The sequence below is a fragment of the Amblyraja radiata genome, chromosome 21 (genome assembly GCF_010909765.2).
Source record: "Amblyraja radiata isolate CabotCenter1 chromosome 21, sAmbRad1.1.pri, whole genome shotgun sequence".
NCBI lineage: Eukaryota > Metazoa > Chordata > Chondrichthyes > Rajiformes > Rajidae > Amblyraja > Amblyraja radiata.
The window spans coordinates 35,830,717-35,851,888 of NC_045976.1; the positions used below are offsets into that span (position 1 = coordinate 35,830,717).

General features: G+C 41.3%; 1 protein-coding gene across 3 annotated transcripts; it reads left to right on the forward strand.

Annotated features, from left to right (window-relative positions):
- The first annotated feature begins 95 nt into the window (after positions 1-95).
- On the forward strand, positions 96-20,588 carry slc35b4 (solute carrier family 35 member B4). Of its 3 annotated transcripts, none has more exons than XM_033040088.1 (10): positions 96-412; positions 5,115-5,228; positions 5,722-5,824; positions 6,976-7,025; positions 9,197-9,278; positions 11,937-11,997; positions 13,133-13,242; positions 14,170-14,245; positions 15,331-15,406; positions 16,881-20,588. In XM_033040088.1, the coding sequence occupies exons 1-10, from the start codon at positions 123-125 to the stop codon at positions 17,116-17,118; spliced, it is 1,200 nt and encodes a 399-aa protein (XP_032895979.1). In that variant the 5' UTR covers positions 96-122; the 3' UTR covers positions 17,119-20,588. The 3 variants fall into 3 exon arrangements, with proteins under 3 accessions (XP_032895979.1, XP_032895980.1, XP_032895981.1); XM_033040089.1 differs by having other exon boundaries at positions 145-365; XM_033040090.1 differs by lacking the exon at positions 96-412 and adding an exon at positions 3,280-3,317.
- Positions 20,589-21,172: the final 584 nt, after the last annotated feature.

Here is a 21,172-nt window from a genome sequence, read left to right on the forward strand (position 1 = left end):
CATGCGCAGTGAGAATCACGTAATCGCGGACTACATCTCCCGGCGCGCGTTGCGGGTGAAGCATGCGCAGTGGGAACCATGTATCACGGACTACATCTCCCGGCGCGCGTTGCAGGTGACGCATGCGCAGGGGGCCGGATTTGGGCCGGCGAGGGAAGAAGGGGAGCGCTGGTCGGTGGACGTGTCGCTTGTGGTGCAGCGAGGGGAGGGGAAGGGAAGGGAAGCAAAGCAGCGAGTCGGATTCTGATCGAGACGCGGGGATCCTCTCGGCCCTCGCCCGTCGTCACCATGCACCCAGGCTTCGCCGTCGGCCTGGTGTTCCTGGGGTGCAGCAGCAACGTTGTGTTCCTGGAGTTGCTGGTGAGGTGAGGCTGGAGCAGGTCTGGCTGATTGATGCCCCTCTCAGGGGCAGGTGAGCACCCTGGACAAGTGTGGCTGGGGAAACTGTAGCGTGGTTGCTTTCAGTCAGGGCCAGGTGGTCCTTGAGTCCACGCTTGTTCCCACTGGCAAAACATCAATGGAAAGGAAGGAGAACTTGCGAAGAAGGGTCTCGACCCGAAACGTCACCCACTCCTTCTCTCCAGAGATGCTGCCTGACCCATTGAGTTACTCCAGCATTTTGTGTCTAACTCCGATATAAAAGGGACATGGGGCGAGCGCAGGCATAGAAACATGGAAATTAGGTGCAGGAGTAGGCCATTCGGCCCTTCGAGCCTGCACCGCCATTCAATATGATCATGGCTGATCATCCAACTCACCAACTGGTGACCGACTAGGAAAAGGGGAGATGCAGCGAGACCTGGGTGTCATGGTACACCAGTCATTGAAAGTGGGCATGCAGGTGCAGCAGGCAGTGAAGAAAGCGAATGGTATGTTAGCTTTCATAGCAAAAGGATTTGAGTATAGGAGCAGGGAGGTTCTACTGCAGTTGTACAGGGTCTTGGTGAGACCACACCTGGAGTATTGCGTACAGTTTTGGCCTCCAAATCTGAGGAAGGACATTATTGCCATAGAGGGAGTGCAGAGAAGGTTCACCAGACTGATTCCTGGGATGTCAGGACTGTCTTATGAAGAAAGACTGGATAGACTTGGTTTATACTCTCTAGAATTTAGGAGATTGAGAGGGGATCTTATAGAAACTTACAAAATTCTTAAGGGGTTGGACAGGTTAGATGCAGGAAGATTGCTCCCGATGTTGGGGAAGTCCAGGACAAGGGGTCACAGCTTAAGGATAAGGGGGAAATCCTTTAAAACCGAGATGAGAAGAACTTTTTTCACACAGAGAGTGGTGAATCTCTGGAACACCCTGCCACAGAGGGTAGTCGAGGCCAGTTCATTGGCTATATTTAAGAGGGAGTTAGATGTGGCCCTTGTGGCTAAGGGGATCAGAGGGTATGGAGAGAAGGCAGGTACGGGATACTGAGTTGGATGATCAGCCATGATCATATTGAATGGCGGTGCAGGCTCGAAGGGCCGAATGGCCTACTCCTGCACCTAATTTCTATGTTTCTATGTTTCTATGTATCCCGTACCTGCCTTCTCTCCATACCCTCTGATCCACTTAGCCACAAGGGCCACATCTAACTCCCTCGTAAATATAGCCAATGAACTGGCCTCGACTACCCTCTGTGGCAGAGAGTTCCAGAGATTCACCACTCATGGGGCGAGCGCAGGCAAATCTATCTTAGATGAGTTGGACTGAAGGGCCGGTTTTCCATGCTGCATGACTCTATGACACAAAGTACTGGAATAACTCAGGGGGTCTGGAGTAAATAAATATCCCATCAAAAAGCAAAACTATTGCTATTTTGGTAAAATATATTTACCTCTGGTGAGGGAATTTGAAGAATGGTCCTGACTTGAAACATCATCTGTACACTCCTTTCATTGATGCTGTCTGACCCGCTTAGTTCCTCCAGCATTTCATGTTTTGCTCATGATTCTAGCAGCTGCAGTTCCATGTGTCTCCATTTTATTGATCCCCTGCAAAATCTCTTAAATATATGCCTACTTGGATGAAGTTCTTTATTTTGGAGTTCTGTCAGTCCCTCTCACTGCTTCCCCACTGTGATTCCTCCTCTTTGACTGTTCCGACCCAGACTTGCAGTCTGAAGAAGGGTTCTGACCTGAAGAATTGTCTGTCCATTCTCTCCATAGGTGCTGTCTGACCCACTTTGCTGGATCATGAGCACTTTTACTCATGATCCAACAACTGCAGTTTCTTGTGTCTCCATTGCTCCCCATGTGGTTGGTTAAGACTGAGACAAAACTATTCAACATTTTGACAGTTGAAAGTCAGGCTTGTGTTGCTGTGGTGCAGGAGATCTGTAGGTGGTAAAGCATCCGGTCCTCTTCCCACATGGAAGTTAGAGTATATTTTGCTCCTGCCTGGATTCTGTGCTGCTTTTTCACAGTGACCACAGTTTTGACCTGACCTGGACCTGAGCAGTTGAGGACAACAGTTTGTAACAGTTTTATTAGTGGCAATGCTGAATATCTGGAATCCATGCTTGAACCTATTGCCGTTTCGGAGCTTTGGACTACTTTACGTTTCTGTTGACTTGAATTGATCAGAAAGTACAATCTTCAGCATATTATGGTTAACATTACAATACAATACAATGGTTAACATTACAATACAATGCATCATTACATACAATGATGCAATGAGGTTGCTACTTCGTGTCCCTAGGTGGCATAGTGCCAGTCAATTGTTTGTGTCCACTAGATTGCCAACCTGTGAGGCACTCTTAAGACAGTTGATGTTTAGTTTTATGTGTCGCCTGGACAAATCAGAGAACCACATAATTGAAGCCCTAGTCAGCCCTCTGAAAAGCTGCTATAGATTCACTTCTAGGCTAAGACGGCATTGGTGCAATAGCTTATATATATTTTAGGCTAATATGCAATTTTTTAATGTATCTTTGTAATTCTTTGTACTGTTTGATGTGTTATATGGACCTGTGTCTGAAATAAAGCTTTAATAATTACATATTCAGTTTTGGACCAGTAACCTGGAAATCTCCCAAACTATTCAATCAAACAATTTTAGTTTACTCTTTGCTTGTAAGATTGGTGACTTGTTCCAAGTTCTATCTGCTGAGAAATAATATTGTTTTTGTAATTTACAAGTATAAATTTTTTTTTGCATCCCATGTTTAATTTAGATTGTGTCAGAACTGCACAGTCATAACACTTCTACCTCATTTGAAAAAAGGTTAGGCTTAAACTCCAATGTTGTACACAAAGAATGGCACCATTGCCAGATGTACCATCATTTGAATGAGATATGAAATGGAGCCCTACCTGTTGCTCAGGTAGATGGAGGAACCTGTGGCACTATTTTGAAGGATAACACAAGAGTTGTCTTCAGTGTTCTGATCAACATTTATTCTGAACAATGTACAACACATCCTGTCATTGTCATTGCAAGTTTGCTGCTAACCTTGTACATTACTACAGAACTTCGGCTCTGAAGTGCTTTTTAAGATCTTGAGATGAGAAAAAGCACGCAAATGTATTTGCATTTTTTATGTGTACCAAGATACTGTGAAAAGATATGGTGCTCCCGGCAAATCGAACCATACCCGAGTACAATCAATCCATGCTTGAGAATGCACAAATCGCTAGAGTAACTCAGCGCAGTGGCGGACTGGCCAGGGTGTCAGCTTGCCCGATGACAAGTGGGCCCCCTATATCAAGTGGGTCCCTAATGAAGTGGGCCCCCTTTGTCTCCTGGCAACCAATATTTTCAGACCACGTCCGCCACTGACTCAGCGGAACAGGCAGCATCTGTGGAGGGAATGGATAAGTAACATTTCGGGTCATGACTCTTCTTCCGACTGGTTGTAGTGGGTAGATAAAAGCTGGAAAAGAGGGAGAGGTGGGACAAAGCCTGGTAAGTGATAGGTGGATACAGGTGGGTAGGTGTGATTGGCAGATGGGTGGGCAAAGGCTTGTGATGCAAAGGTGGCAAAAAGGTCCCAGAGAAGATTGATGTGTAAAGCCAGAGGGTGGGATATAGTGGATGGAGAAGGGGAGGGGTATTGGGAGAAATAGTTCACTCTGGTTTGACGGGAGGGGGGCTGGAAAGAGAAGGGCAGGCTCGATTGTCAGGAGACGTGGTTGCCCCCCCTGCAGTGGTGGATAGATCCCTCACCCGTGCTTCCTCTGTTGTTCCAGAGTTCTGCTCTTCCCCCTCCCAGAACAGGGATAGAAATCCCCATGTCCGCACCTTTCACCTCGCCAACCTCCGCATCCAACACATCATTCTCCAACGTTTCTGCCACCTTCAACGTGATCCCAACACCAATCACATCTTCCCATCCCCACCCTTTTCCTCTTTCCGCAGAGACAACTCCTGCACCACCTTGGTTAACTCATCCCTTGCCTTCCCTCCCACCCAAACCGCCCCCCTCCCCGGTACTTTACCCTGCACCCGCAGGAGTTATTCCTGTCCCCATACCTCCTCCATCGAGGGACCCCAACATCCCTTCCAGGTGAGATGGATGTTCACGTGCACCTCTTCAATCTTTGTCTATTGCATTTGGTGCTCTCGACGTGGCCTTCTTTACATCCACGAGATTGTAAATTTGTCACACATGATTTCGATCTCACTTTGACCTTGCAAGATAACTTTCAATTTTTAAAATAATATCTATTAATAACTTTAATCAATTCCCTATGTCAGTTGTAATTTGAACTGGATTGCAGCTTTGTGCTTTACATGTTTGTTTTAATAAAGAATTGCGTACATTCCCTATTTTCCATTCTGTTGGATCTTTCCCTGAATCAAGGGAATTTTGGAAAATTAAAATCGGTGCTTGAACTATCTCTTTTGCCACTTCTTTTGAGACCCTAGGATGAAGTCCATCAGGATCAGGATTTGTCAGCCCATAGCTCCAACATGTAATTACTTTTACGTCAAGGCATTTATGTGTATAGTGCAAACATTTTTATCGTTCAGTAGTTTAGTGTTCGAATTTGCTCTTGATTTGATTCTGTGATTTATTTTGAAAAGCTAATAAATATCGGAAAATGTTCAAATTATCGGAATTAACTGCTGAAGCCTCAATTTCATTGCACTTACAGTTTAAAAAATGTTTTGTTTTCAGAGATTTCCCAGGATGTGGGAACATTGTGACATTTGGACAGTTCCTGTTTATAGCATTGGAAGGCTTAATCTTTCAAGCTCACTTTCTCACGAAGCCCCGGGCAATTCCTTTAAGGTACTGGAATAATTTTCTTTGTGGGTTGGATACCTGTTTTATCTAAGATAATTGGAATTCATGTTTCATAACGCCCTTCCTTGTTTACAGCCTTCCCATCTCTGTAATTCTTACAGCTGTCAGTTCTATGTTTTTTTTTCCATTTAGGTCTCTTGCATGGTTCTGATAATTAATCGCTGTGCTATTTCATCTGCCGAGACTTTAAGCTCTTGTAATGCCCCTCTCTACCTCTAGCCTCAGGGTGGAGAAGGGGGGTAGGTTTAAAATCCCTCTAAGATCTGCACAAGAAACCTCCAGATGTTTTGCAGTTCTTTATTAATTCCTGAGACGTGCACTCCTTTGTACTTCCATTTAAATATTTGCGGTAACTATACCCCCTACAATAATCAGCCTGGTAATCTTTTTTGTGATAGTATTTGCTCGGTAGGTTAAGAAATTACTCTTGAAGTTAAGTTCCCACTTTTCACTGTTTTCACCTTTCTTTTTCACATAGGAACTATTTCGTTATGGTGACCATGTTTTTCCTCGTGAGTGTTGTTAATAATTATGCCCTCAACTTCAATATTCCAATGCCTTTGCACATGATCTTCAGATCAGTAAGTAGCTTTTCACCTATCAATATTACAAACAAATAATGAAACTAATGACAGTAGCGGGTATGAAAGGTTTGTGTTGCCTATGTATCATTTCATAATTGGCGCAGAATATGCCTCCTCTATGGCCAGAGTGAGCACCATCGGAAATTGGAGGAGCAGCACCTCATATTCCGCTTGGGCAGTTTGCACCCTAGCGGCATAAACATTGACTTCTCCATACCTCCCATATCGACAAATAAGCCCTTTTGATCCATCAAAGTCACGTCTGTATTTTGGATTCAACATGGATTCATTTTGAACACCACATTATGCTTTCCATAGAAGTTTGTGTAGCATTACTTTGATGTTCACTTGAGCCAGAAGACTAGAGTTTAATCCCACCTTTGAAGAATATGTCGTTTATACATGTTCTTTACAAGAATGTATATGAAATGCCTTATTATGAAAAGCCTCATTCTAAACACAGTACCCTTATAATCGCATGGGGACATGACAATCTTATTTTCATTCTTTTTTGGCTCCACTTCCTCCAGTACTGTCCTTGTGTTGATGATGGAGCAATTGGCAAAAGAAACATGAAATAGCACCTTCATCTCAAGGTTTCAATCTAGACCAATCTTGGTTGATAATTAGAGAACCAAATTGTTGAATTGCTGCACATCATTATCCCAATAACAGTTTTTTCGGGGCTGGTTGATACAGTGAATGATGTCAATAGACAATAAATGCAGGAGTAGGCCATTCGGCCCTTCGAGCCAGCACCGCCATTCAATATGACCATGGCTGATCATCCCCAATCAGTACCCCGTTCCTGCCTTCTCCCCATATCCTCTGACCGCTATTTTGAAGAGCCCTATCTTGCTCTCTCTTGAAAGCATCCAGAGAACCTAATCTATTTTAATTCCTTTTCTTTAACAAAGAAAACATTCTAGGGGCTAGTGGAATCAACGGATATGGGGAGAAGGCAGGCACGGGTTATTGATTGGGGATGATCAGCCATGATCACAATGAATGATGGTGCTGGCTCGAAGGGCTGAATGGCCTCCTCCTGCATCTATTTTCTATGTTTCTACTATTTAATGCATTTTGCCAGAATCGAGAGTGCAATATACAACTAGAGTTTGCATGATGGTTTTCTGTTATTTTTTCAGGGCTCTCTGATAGCCAACATGGTACTGGGAATCATCATTTTAAAGAAAAGGTCAGTTTTTATTATTCTGCCTGTTGTCTCTCTGTGTTTACTGATTAGCGCTGCATTGTTTGCAAGGCTTGTTCTTTGCCTTGGATGAGAATATACAAGGCATGGATACTAAGTTTTCAGATGACACAAAAATATGTGGTATCGCAGACAGTGAAGGAGATTATCAAGAATTAGAGCATGATCTTTATCAGTGGGCTGAGAAATGGCAAATGGAGTTTAATTCAGATAAGTGTGAAGTCAAACCACGGGAGGACGTTCACAGTGAATGGTTGGGACTTGGGGAGTGTTGTCTAACTGGGATCCAAGAGTACAAGTATATAGTTCCATGAAAGTGGTAGACACAGGTAAACAGTGTGGTGAAGAAGGCTTTTGTACGCTGGCCTTCATCGGTCAAGGCATTGTGTATAGGTTATTTTTTAAATTTCAAAATAGACTTTATTCGAGAAATAAATATATATGTTGCAATTGTACAAAACATTGGTGAGGCTGAACCTGGAGCATTGTGTTCAGTCACCCTGCTGTAGGAAAGATGCTATTGAACGAGAGCAGAAAAGATTCATGAGGATGTAGCCACAATTCGACGTACTGACTTATAGGGAGAGGTTGAGCAGGCTAGGACTTTAATCATTTGTGCATAGAAGATCAAGTGGTGATGTTATGGTGATGTATGAAGACCATGCAAATAGTCTTTTTCCCACATTTGGGAAATCAAGAACTAGAGAGCTTATGTTTAAGGAGGGAAGCGTGAGATTTAATAGGAACCTGAAGGACAACATTTTCATGCAGAGGGTTATATGGATATGGAATGAACTTTCCAAGGAAGTGGTAGAGGAATTTACAATAATGACATTTGGACCAAAAATGAAAGGTCAAATCCAGGCAAACGAGACTAGCTTAGATGGTCATCTTGGTCAGCGCAGAGATAGGGCTTGTTTCTGAGCTGCATGTTTCTATGACTATAGGCAAAAAAGTTGATAAGGAATAAGGCATTTCATAAACAGCAGCGTTGAGAATTTTGATTATAAATTTTGATGATAAATTTGGATCATGCAAAAGCGTTTTTCACACAAAGGGTGGTGGTTGAATGGCACAAGCTGGCAGAAGAGGTAGTTGAGGCAGGGACTATCCCAACATTTAAAAAGCAGTTAGACAGGTACATGGATAGGACGGGTTTAGAGGGATATGGACCAAGCGCAAGCAGGTGGTCTAGTGTAGCTGAGACATGTTGGCAAGTTGGGCCGAAGGGCCTGTTTCCACACTGTATCAATCTATGACTCTAAAAGATTGTACTTGCAGCATTTGGAAAGAGAAGGAAATAGAACTAAGATCTAGCAAGAGTAGTGATTTAAAAAACAAAATTAAGATATTCTACAAACGTTAAAATATTTTACAGTGTAGTGGTTAAGGTAATGTATAACAGGTAATGTTCATGTTGTTAAGTGTCAGACATTGCAGTTCATTTTAATTATGTTATTTGAGGGATAAATATTGTCCAAGATTCCAGTGAGCTTTAGGGAAAACACTGGCCTGTCTATTTGCCTTTACAAGTAGTTTCACACTAATATGTTCAGCTTCTAAATGTCAGATTCAGATTCAAACTTTATTGTCATTGTGCAGTGTACAGTACAGAGACAACGAAATGCAGTTGTCTGTTGTAAATGTTAGCTAAAGTGAGCGAACGGGACATTTAGTGTGTGAAGCTGATCACCATCGCCAACTACATGAGACAGCTAGAAAATGGGTAACATAGGAGACCCGAGAGACTGCAGATGCTGAAATCTTAAGCAGAAAGCAAAGTGCTGGAGGAACACAATAGGGCGGGCGGCATCTGTGGAAGGAAGAGAACAGGCGATTTTATGGGTCGGGACCCTTCAGATAAGTGGTAACGCGTATTGGTTTTGCCATCAATGCAAGTGTCCTGAGAACTAATTATCAGAATTAATAGGGTGGTTTAATTGAGGTCAGTAGCTTTTATCCTTTTTTAAATGCAGGACCTCTACTATGATCTTGGGTAGATGTGGCCTCTCTAACTTGAGGCTACTTGTAGCTATGAAACAAAGCAATCTTTTAACCCATGCTGAGCAAAGAGTGTTAGCATAAGCACTTTTATATAGTACATTGTTGTGACACTAAATTTTTTTTTTTTGCTTTTTGTTGCTCTGCTTTTACAGATACCCAGTTGCAAAGTATATTTCAATCGTTCTGATTTCACTGGGGATATTTATCTGTATGTTTATGTCTGCAAAACAAGTGGTAAGACCTTGACATTTCTGCATAATAGTTTATGTAAGGGGTGATATAAACTGATTCATTGGTATCTTGCAAAAGGAAATTGAAATGATCAATAACATCGTGAAGAAAGCTTATGGCATGTTGGCCTTCATAACGAGAGGATTTGAATATAGAGAGGTCCTTTTGCAGTCATACATGGCCCTGGTGAGACCACATCTGGAGTTTTGTGTGCAGTTTTGATCTCCTAATTTGAGGAAGGATATCCTTCCTATTGAGGTAGTGCAGCGTAGGTTCACAAGGTTAATCCCCAGGATGGTGGGACTGTCATATGAGGAAAGATTGGAAAGACTGGGCTTGTATTCACTGGAATTTAGAAGGATGAGAGGGGATCTTATAGAAATGTATAAAATTATAAAGGACTGGACAAGCTAGATGCAGGAAAAATGTTCCCAATGTTGGGGGAATACAGAACCAGGGGCCACAGTCTAAGAATAAAGGGGAGGCCATTTAAAACTGAGATGAGAAAAACCTTTTTCACCCAGAGAGTGTGAATTTGTGGAATTCTCTGCCACAGTAGAGGCCAATTCACTAGATGAGCTCTAGGGGTGAGCGAAATCAAGAGATATGGGGAGAAGGCAGGCACGTGTTACTGATTGTGGATGATCAGCCATGATCACAATGAATGGCGGTGCTGGCTCAAAGGGCTGAATGGCCTCCTCCTGCACCTATTTTCTATGTTTCTATAATTTATTTATTTGCCAATGTTATGGTAATAAACTCTTGAGAATGCCTTATGGGCCTGTCCCACTTAGGTGACTTTTTAGACGACTGCAGGAGACTATGCAGTCGCCACATGTTCACGGGTCGTTGCCGGGGAGTTGCCTTGATGGTCGTGAGGTGTTCCCGCATTCTGGGAGCTAGTTTCATTATGGTCGCCGTGAATTTTTCAACATGTTGCAAAAATTAGCGGCGACTAGAATAAAGCCGCCATGGAGAGTATCGAGAATTCTTGAGCCGTAGGTGGATCGCCAGGAGGTCGAAGGTTCTCAGCGGTTCTTGTAGGTTGTCGCCAACTTGCTTCATTTAATAGAAACAAGGAACTGTAGATTCTGGTTTACACAAAACTACAGTGTTGTAATTTGCTTCATTTTTTGCTGCCAACTGCTTAAGATAATCTTCACCATTTCTATTCTGCCCTTTAGCCTTTTCTGTCATCCCCATTCCCTTACCCATTATAAATATGTGCTGTGGATGCAGACTTGAGAGCTGTCATTCCATTCTTTCTAGTCCCATGTCATGGTTATCTTACTTTACCTTTCCAGAATTGGGCTAGGTACAGGGCTGGCTGATCCTCTGTTGACTCCAGGTTGATGAGTTGAATGATGCTTGCTTTTGACCAGGTGAACGAGAATAGACTTGAGCATATCGGTAGCTGCAATGAATAGGCTAAGCAGAAACAAAATTCAGATTGGCCCTCTGCTGTGCAATTAATACAGAGCTGAGGACTGCTGGTTCAAATGCTTGACATTTCTAGTTATTATTTTTAAATCCCCTGGAGTGATTTCAAGGTTGTAATCTTACCCTCGGGTTCAGATGACAGTTACAAAGCATTCAGACTCTGCCCTCCTGCTTTTGAGCCACTCATTCGTATCTGCGGCAATTTATTTTGGTTGCCTTGGTCACGTCCCTTACCTTGTAAGTGCTCTGACAGCGCAGGATTCAGCTGGGTTACCAGCCTTGGTTTTTAAAAAGATGATAAAAACGAAAGTGGAAATGCCTTAAATCCAAGTACTTAACATTCCTTTTGTAGGGTTCAAAGCAAAATAAAACTGCGGGAACTGGAAGTTTTGAAATAAAAAATGCTGAAAATATCAACAGGTCAGGCAGCACGTGTGGAAGGATAAACAGTGTTAATGTTTCAGGTTGACAAATGGTTTCTCATTTGTGCCAGGGTGCATGTATGTTGTGATACATTTTGGTCGAGATTTTTCTTTAGACTGAGATGCAGGGGAAAGAGGAAGGAGAGATATAGACGGTACTTAGGAGAAATGAATGGAAGAAATGCAAAAAGCACCAATAATCAAGGAAATGTGGGGCCATTGTTGGGCGTGGATTATGTGACAACGAGTAAACAGGAAGAGGAACTAAAAAGGACGACAGTAAAATTAGTATGACGACCAGGGTGGGGGAGGGATGGAGAGAGAGGGGATGCAAGGGTTACTTGAATTTGGAGAAATTAATATTCATACAGCTGGGTTGTAAGCTGCCCATGCGAAGTATGAGATGCTGTTACCCCAATGTATATTTGGCCTCACTCTAACTGGAGGAGGCCTATGACAGAAAGGTCAGTGTGGGAATGGGAAGGGGAGTTAAAGTGTTTGGCAACTGGAGGATCATGTCGGACTGAGCGAAGGTGTTCAGTGAAACGATCGCTGAACCTGCGCTTGGTCTGGCTGGAGTCCCAACCAGGAACAGCGGATACAGTAGATGAAGTCGGAGGAGGTGCGAGTGAACCTCTGCCTACCCTGCAAGGTCAGTCGAGGTCTCTGAACAGAGTAGCTGGGGATTCATACTTGTACAGAATAGACATAGACCCTTCAACCACTGTGTGCATTAAAATCTGAATTCAATTTTTGTGTAAAACTGTAAAATTACAATTATAATTCCTTTTTATTTCAGTCTTCAGATACAAGTGTCTCTGACGATGGCAGCCATTCTGCATTTATTCAGTGGTTGATAGGTAAGGCAATATATTTCCTTGAAAGGGAAATGATAAGTGAATCCATGTTGGAGAAAGGTTATGCAAAAATGTGGTGAAATGCAAAAAGTTCATATGCATCATATGGTGGGAGATTGCACCTTCACGTGGTCCACCTGTTTCGACTAATGCAATCAACCTGACGTGCACAAACAAATAGATCAAATGGAACAAGTTGACCTGCAACTTTAGGCTGTGCACGCCATATGCAAGACGAAGATGTGCATCATAAACATCAGGCATTTGGACCAAATGGGCCATTTCTGCGCTAATTCTCCCTGAAAATCTGTACCTGTACTTGAGATTTCAGCTCTACAAGGAGGCTTGGATAATTTTTAAGCTTGATTATATTTCCTTCCATAGATGGAATACAGGATTCTTCCAGAGTTCTTTCACTTTAAGCTTAATGAAAAATAAAATGGTAAAATAGATGAATGTCTCCGTCTCCGATCACAGTTTAGGTTGTTAAGATGCACCTAAACAAAGACCTCCCATCACATCTTTCCAATTCTGCTGCTCTATTGTATAATGGCCATTTATTTATTGAAGACTTTAAATATGTTGCACTTCAGCTTCATGCAGCAGCAAATTGGGGTGGCACGGTGGTGCAGCTGGTATAGCTGCTGCTTCACAGCACCACAGGCCTGGATTCGATCCTGATCTCGAGTGCTGTCTGTGTGGGATTTGCACGGTCTCCATGTGACCATATGGATTTCTTCCGGGTGCTCCGATTTCCTCCCACATGCTAAAGACGTACAGACTTACAGGTTAAATGGCCTCAGTAAATTGCCCCTCATGTGTAGGGAGTGGATGAGAGAGATGAATAATATAGTGTGAATGGGTGGTTTGGCGTAGACTGGTTGGGCCAATTTGTTCAGCACAACCATTGTGGACTGAAGGGTTCGTTTCTGTGCTGTACTGTTCCACCATGCACAACTTGCACAACTCTAATTGTCAATTGTCCAAGTGCAAGTTTTTAGATTTTCAGATTTTTCCAACTAAATAATTTATCCAGCGCCAGTTGAGTGGTACATCAGCGGTTTTCTTCTTGTGTGGCATTAACTGTATTGACCTGTGCTTAAATATTATTGAAAACCATAATTTTCTCTTTCGTCAGGTGTTGCTATGCTAACCTTTGCACTTTTCATGTCGGCCAGAATGGGCATCTTTCAAGAGACGTTATATAAGCAATTTGGGAAGCACTCCAAGGAGGCACTGTTTTACAATGTGAGTACCAATAATGGCTTGCTTCTGACTTGGGTGACAAATAGAGAAGATGCTGCTTCTTAAAGTGGGAAGAACCTCATAAGGTCAAGTTTGGAAACATTTAGCAAGGTCAATTTGTTTTTTAAATGGGGAAAAATCAAATAATTTATCTGACGTACACTATTAATTGGGGCACTGACAATTTCTATAACTATAAGATATAGCAGCAAATCATTTCTAAAATGATAGCTGTTCGCAGAAATTCTGTCTGATAAATGAAGAGGTGAGGCAGGAGATTATGCACTTGTTTCACTCTGTATCTAGGCTAGGGTTGAAGTGGCAGCTGAGAGATTGCTGTCATCTCAGAAGTATCAACTTTCAATGGAGACATGAAGTAGGTTTCTGTCGGCCATGTTGTGTGAATGTAAAAGTTCCCTTTGCCCTTATTTCAAGAGCAGAGCGATTTCCCCTTGGCGTCCTGACACCAATTAGATGGTTATTGCGGCATCTTGTGTGCAAAATTGTTCCTTGGTTGTTATGCATTGTGCAAATGCTGTAGCACCTCAGTCCATCGAGAGATCCTGAACTGTGTGGCTCCAGTGTTACAATAGAGGCTTCCCAAAGATATTCTTCTTCTGTATAACTTGTGACATTTTGTCACAGTCCCATTGCCTTTACAAACCAATATTGTGTATATCCACAATAGGGCGTGGGACATGAGAAGGGCCTCGACCCAGAACATCACCTATCCATGTTCTCCAGGGACTCCGCCTAACCTGCTGAGTTACTCCAACAGTTTGTGTCCTTTTGTGTAAATCAGCATCTAGTTGCTTGTTTCTACATGTTACATACTCTTGGTTTTCACTTGTCCACTCCATTGTTCTTGTACTAAATCAGTTTTGGATGCTCAATGATCCCTATTCAACTGCTTTCTTTCTCTCCTTTCAGCATTTCCTCCCATTACCTGCCTTCATCTTATTTGCCTCAGACATCTACAATCAAGGAATCCTCTTCAGCCAGTCTCGTGAGCGTGTTTAATTTTTTTGCAGTATACCATACTTAAATATGATTTTGAAAGCCAGAATACTATATATATAGAATCATATGCATTAGTGGTATATTCTATTTGTGAACTGCATGCCCAATGTTGAGTGGAGAAAGTGTTAGCAGTTTAATTTGGGCATCGCCTAGCAGGTCTTTCCACTTCCAATCAGATCTGCGCAAACGGGAATGCAATGGAGAAAAATTAGAACATCTGGTGAGGGTGGAAATTGATGAGGAAAATCACATCTGAGTAGACCCTACCACCAACTGGGAGTGAGTAACAGGCTGGAATCAAATAGAGTTATACAACACTGAAACAGGCCAATCGACCCAACTCATCCATGCTGGCCAAGATGCCCATAGGCCCATATTTATTTAAATCTAAAAGCTTGAGTTGATTTTTTTATATCAAATAAAACAAGGAATGACTTGCAAGTTAACAACTCTTTGCTGGGTCCTAATGATTTGTAGAAACTGGATACTCAAGTGTGAGAATTTACTTTGGATGGTTTCCATTTGATATAATGGCTACCATAAAGTGAGTAATAAGTAATCATCGGTGTTAAATCTTGCTTCAGAGTCTGAAGTCCCTTTTACAAAATAATAGAAGCACTACAGAATGCACTATGATATGAGAGAGTGCAACTACAGTCTTTTACAACTGAAAATAACAGAGATTGATGAAGGGAGAGTTTGTAAAATTATAAAATGGTTTGAATAGGCAATATGGGGCACAACTTTTCAATGTCACTCATGCCCAAAATTAAGGGCCTGAATTAAAGGATAGTCACAACTATTTTCGGTAATGGATTATAGAGGAATTGTTTCTATCCAGAGAGTGGTTAGAATGTGCCAAGTGTATAATCACACTTAAGGAGTTTCCATGCAACTAAAAGAGGAAGAAATAAGTTAAAATGTTATGATGGCTTGAGATGATGTGGAACATTAACTCTACAAAATTCTGTGCAATACTACATGTTTTATTTTTCACCCTGTGTATCCATATACGGTTAGAAACCTGTTTATAGGAATGTGACAATGCTTTTTTTCATATTTGTTTTATAGAAACAATTGAACTTGTGCCACTAGGAATGTCCATGCCAATTATGTGGTTTTACTTTACAATGAATGTTCTAACTCAGTATCCTTTTCAACATTTAAAATCCATTCTGATACTTTGGCAAACTCCTGTGGTAAAAAGGATATCTCCCAATCCATGGGATGAGGTCAGAAAAGTAGTAATTTGTGTCAGTGTTTTGAAATGGAATGAGATGCTATATCAAACCACTCCTATCTCTTAAGTGACTTGGTGATGTTGCAAATGATGAAGAATTTCCCAATCCTCACAGTGACATTTTTGGGTAGAAAGCATACTTTCTGTCGTGTCTTCTCCTTCCCCCATGTGATCTTAATTGATTTTCCTTTGAACAGTTTATGTAATGTCCATAATATTTTGTTTTTTGATCATCACAATGGTCCACAAAACTTGCAGCAAAATGTAGATACATTAGAAGAATGTCTCAAACTCTCACCAGAAACTTCATCTGGTTCCATTATTCCAGCTTACTGGGTAGCTTGCAGCCCAGTGGTATGAATGTTGATTTTGTCTAACTTCAGGTAGCCCCGGCATTCCCTCTCCCTCTATCCCTCCCCCACCCAATTCGCACTAGCTTCTCATTTTCACCCATCAAACAGCTAACAACGGCCTGTTTCCTTTATAATCGTTACTTTTTTGCATATGTTTCATTCATTGTTCTTTATCTCTCTACATCATCATCTATATCTCTCGTTTCCCTTATCCCGAACCAGTTTGAAGAAGGGTCTCGGCCCGAAACGTCACCCATTCCTTCTCTCCAGAGATGCTGCCTGTTCCACTGAGTTACTCCAGCTTTTTGTGTCCATTATTCCATTCCCATGTGTTGTGGTTATTTAGATAAGCAGTTACTTTTCCCACAATGCCTCTTGGAAGAATACTCTCTTCACTGTTTTAAATGAAGCACCTTTCCAATTTTCATGCTTATTCCTCACTTTGGTTAAATAAATAAACAGATTTTCCCCCTCCATCACCTCCAAGCACCATGAAGACTTCTTCTTCATTCGTATCCCATCATGGTAACCCTGAACCGGTTAGGCAAGTCTTTGAACTAAAACAAACCTAATGATTATTGCTGATGATGTTGTTTATTATTGTCATGTGTGCTATCCAGTCAAAGCATACTAAACGTAAGTATGTCAGGCATGACAAAGAGAAAATAAGCAAAATGCAGAATGTTGTGTTACAGTTACAGAGAAAGTGCAGATTAAAAATAGTGCAAGGGCCGTATTTTAGCCGATCATATAAGAGGCCTGTTCAAGAATCAGATAACTGTGGGGAAGATGCTGTTCCATGAACCATGCCTAACGCCAAAATCCCCTACTTCCATTTCCCAGCTTTTAGTACTTCCCATTTCCCAGATGCTATCTGCTACTGTTCCTCTTTTTTTGGTGAAACCCACATGCCCCTCCAACCTCTTCAATGAGTGCCTATGATGGGTGAAATGTATTATTTTGGGGCAGATCATCATTTAAGAGTGTGATCCAGTGAAATGTTTTTTCTCCTTAACTTTGCTTTTCAGATATGTTTGCATCCGAGGTGTTTTTATTCTCACAACAGAGTGCACATCTCTAACAGTCACACTTGTTGTGACACTTCGCAAATTTGTCAGTCTGATTTTCTCCATTGTTTACTTCAAGAACCCCTTTACCCTCTGGCATTGGGTTGGGACATCAGTGGTCTTTGTTGGAACCCTCACGTATGCTGAAGTTTGGAAAACCTTGAAGCCGCTTATGTACAGAAAGAGAAAGGAGCAGTAATTTTCTCCGGGGCAATGTCAAGATCCAAAGAAGTTACAGAGGATCCCCAGTGGCAACAGAGAATGGGTGGTCTTCAGGTATTCTTCGAGAATACTTTCTTTTTAGGAAAGTCTGCATTTATTCAGAATAATAAATTTAATTGTTTCTTTCTTGTGAGAACTCTATTCTTATCACCTCCCTCCCATTTCTGAACTTTAGATCAGGTAAGTCTGTAAATGCTACATGGAACAGTTCAGTTGTCAAAAAGACAACCATGTGAAGTAATGTTCATATGATGCTTAAAAGTAGCATAGTAAGATGTGTAAAAATTACTTATTATAACTGCATTTTTAGTAAAATTTATTGCTTGAATAGATGGTTCGGTGCTGGGTTAAAACTTTGGGAGACCGGATGGCACTGTGAGTTTAATACACTGTCTCATGAGCTTTGACTTAGTTCCATGTCTATGTAAGATTGATTGAGACGTTTATGGCATTGGAACACATCAAGTCATAAAATAAGAGGTTTATACTTATCATAAATTTGTGGGGGGGGGGGGAATCCTTATCTGCTGGAATTGGGTTTGGCGGTTCTATCTATAATCTTCCGTTACGCAAAAGCAAAATAAATAGCAGGAATAGGTCTTTTGGCCTGTCAAGTCTGCTGTACCATTCTGTACCCCACATTCCTTGATTTCTTTAAAATCAATTGCTTGAATATAGTCTGCCTCCAGAGTTTTTTTAGATGGTGAATTCCAAAGATTCAATCCCTTTTAATATTGGGATTCTGGGACTATTTCATTTATTTGAGGAAATATATTTCACTAGCTTAAGCCTGTGGGAATGTGGGGGTCACTGTTTATAACACAAGTTTTATTGGATATAATAACCTTCAACAGTACATATAACATCAGTTATGTCCTCAGCAACTACAATAACAAATGTGAAGGGGGTAAATGACAGTCTTCAGTTCAGTGTTCCTATATTAAATAACATTCTCAGGGATGAACAAATACACAGAGAGGTATTTTAGAGCATGTGGACAATAGGTTTTTATTCATTTGGCACCAATTAGTGCCCAAATCTCACCACCAGTGAAATCTTACCACAACAATGTTGTTAACATTTGTGATCAAGCCTAAAGGTGATAACAGTGCAGATGAAGAACAGGGAGATTGAAGTTGTAGATCTTAAAAACAATCCTTAAGCATGAAGTGAGATAAAGGTTGATGGAACAAATTTCAAGTGTAGTTGTTCATGTAGTAATTAAGTTTGGGAGTAATTGCAAGAACAAAATTGGAGTACAGATGTGGTGGACGATTGAAGACCGAATGGAAATTAAAGGGAAAGGGTGAAACCATGAAGAAATTTGAAAGCAAGGAGGAGAATTGTCAAATTGATGCTTAACCAGGAACGGTTTAAGAAAGAACTACAGATGCTGGAAAAATCAAAGGTAGGCAGAAATGCTGGAGAAACTCAGTGGGTGAGGTAGCATCTATGGAGAGAAGGAATAGGCAACGTTTCAGGTCTCGACCCGAAACGTCGCCTATTCCTTCTCTCCATAGATGCTGCCTTACCCGTTCTGTTTCTCCAGCATTTTTGTCCACCTTCACCAGGAACTAATTGTTCTCGTGAGGAAAATGTTGAAAGACATTTGCTGGAGTTTAAACTTAAGATCTTGAGGAGTCTGGTTGTGGAGACGATTTATAACAAGGGTTACTGTTAAAAAACAGAGTTGCCCATTTAACACAGGAAGAGGTGAAACCTTTTTCACTTTGAGGGTGGTGGTTCCCTGGAACAAACTGCCAGAGAAGATAGTGAAGCAGGTACTATAATAACATATAAAAGACATTTAGACAGGTACATGGATAGGAAAGATTGTGGAATGTGGGCAAGAATGACTAGCTTAGACAGGGCATCTTGGTTGGCATGGGCAAGATGGGCCGAAGGGCCCATTTCCAAGCTGAGTGGCTCCATGGGTCTTTAGTGACTTTGTTCCTAAAATAGACTCTATTAAAAGGAGATAAAAGGTTACTTTGTTTAGACTGGAATGCATAGCTGTGGTTAGTCATGTCAGCCATGCTCTTGTTGAATGGTGGAACAAGTTTGAAGGGCCGAATGGGTCCACCCTGGTCTTTATTTATTCATGGCTGTAAGTGCAGGGGTAATTGGTGAACAGTGCTTTCTGTGTTGGGATGTGGGTAGCAGAGTTGTGGATGACGTTAAATTTAAGATGCTTGAAAGGGGGAAGTCAATCATTCATATGCTGGAATAGTTAAGCCTAGATTTAACAAAGGGTGTGTGGATGAAGGTTTCTGGAGCAGATTTGCTGAGGTAGGCATAGAGTAGGGCATATTACAGATATGGTAAAAGATACTCTTGGAGCTTCAACTCCAAGGCTATGGGTTAGTTTAAATTTTAGTTGCTGTCAGGAAATTGGATTAACTCAGTGGCGAAGGTACAGAATTGTGATGGGAAGTGAATTGAGAGCAAGTGGCTGTCACCATTTACACATGGAAAACAAAGCCAGTTTTGGATAAGTACATAAAAGAGTAGAAGGGGCCCGAGTCACAGACCTTTTGGGTGGGAGTGGGATGTGGGTTGCTGCTGTTGTGAAAGCATCAGACGATATAAGAAGGCAATTCCCAGACCGAAGTATAGCAACAGGTGTTTTGAATCCCACCCGTGCTGAGTAGTGATGTATTTTAAAATGTTAGTTCTATCCCCCCCCAGCTTCATTCATATTGTAATTAAAAAATGTTTAATAAAAAAGCTGAATTCCAATGCAAATCTGAATGCTGTCAGAATGTAGAAGAGAATGTAAGGTGAGCGAATGCCTACATTTGTCAGTTACTGCACTTAAAGTAATTCATTATATTAAATATTTAAGTATTTCCAATTTCTGTAAGTATTTTAACATCTGCGACAGGCTGGTTTCTTCATAAATGTTGACACTTGAGATTTTACTGTTTATTTATTGATTCATTTCCTGTTCAATGTGAGAAATTTGCTGGAATGCAAAATAATTATATCTCTATCACTCCTCCCCAGTGAATCTTGCACGTTAATTAATCTAAAATCAGTAACCATCGATGGCACACCTAACTATATTTTCTTCCTCCTTGGTTATCACAATTCATGTGCTTTGAATATGCTGTCTGGGAACATTTTTTATGTATAAAACCACCTGTGGCCCCAGACGCGAAGAAAATGGGGCAATATTCCTTATTTATAATATCAAACCAAGGCAAGTTTTGCACATTATGGTCTGCCTCTGGCAGTAAATTTTAACAGGATCACTTGAAAGTAAGCGATAAAAGTTGTAAACATTTAAACCTCTACAACAGCAGAAGAGCCTTTGCCTAGTTGAGTTGTGAAAACCTTTGCCTATTGCATTGAGAAGGTAGCTTTTTGTCTAAAATGTGTGCTTGATCGGGATCAGCATTCTGCTTGTGATGTTCTTTCCTCAATAAAATGCATTACTTTCCATTTCCTTCTTTTAGTTTGCTTTTGTTTAATGTTATCTAACCCGTCTGATTCGGTCTTGGTTTGCAATCTTGAAACAACATGATGGCATACCATCCTCATACTTTTCTCACCTATGTTCCATCCATGGTCCATCCATTCCCCAAATAAGTGTTGGATGCAGTACACTTATCCCAAACAATAGGATAAATGGGAGTTCCAGTACACAGAAATCCATGCAGGTAAATTAATCTGCCTGGAAACTGGATTTGCATGCCTATGTTTGCAACCAGATTGCACCTAATTGTTGCACATGTACAGCTTAATTGAGTAATTTTTTGAGTGGAGGATTTGCAAAGTTAGTGTTCATGATCTCACCACAGTGACTGGTGCCTTTTACTAAAAGACAGAAGTAATTACTGTACCCAAGTTGGTGCTGACCTCTTCACTCATGAGTTATGGATCAGCCCCTTTACTTTTAACATGAAGTAATTCTATGAAAGATTTAACATTTATTGAGGTTATATGTTTATAAATTGTATATGACTAAGCTGAGTTTCAAAATGGATTGTTTTATACATAATTGCATTTTGCTTGACTTCATATCCTTG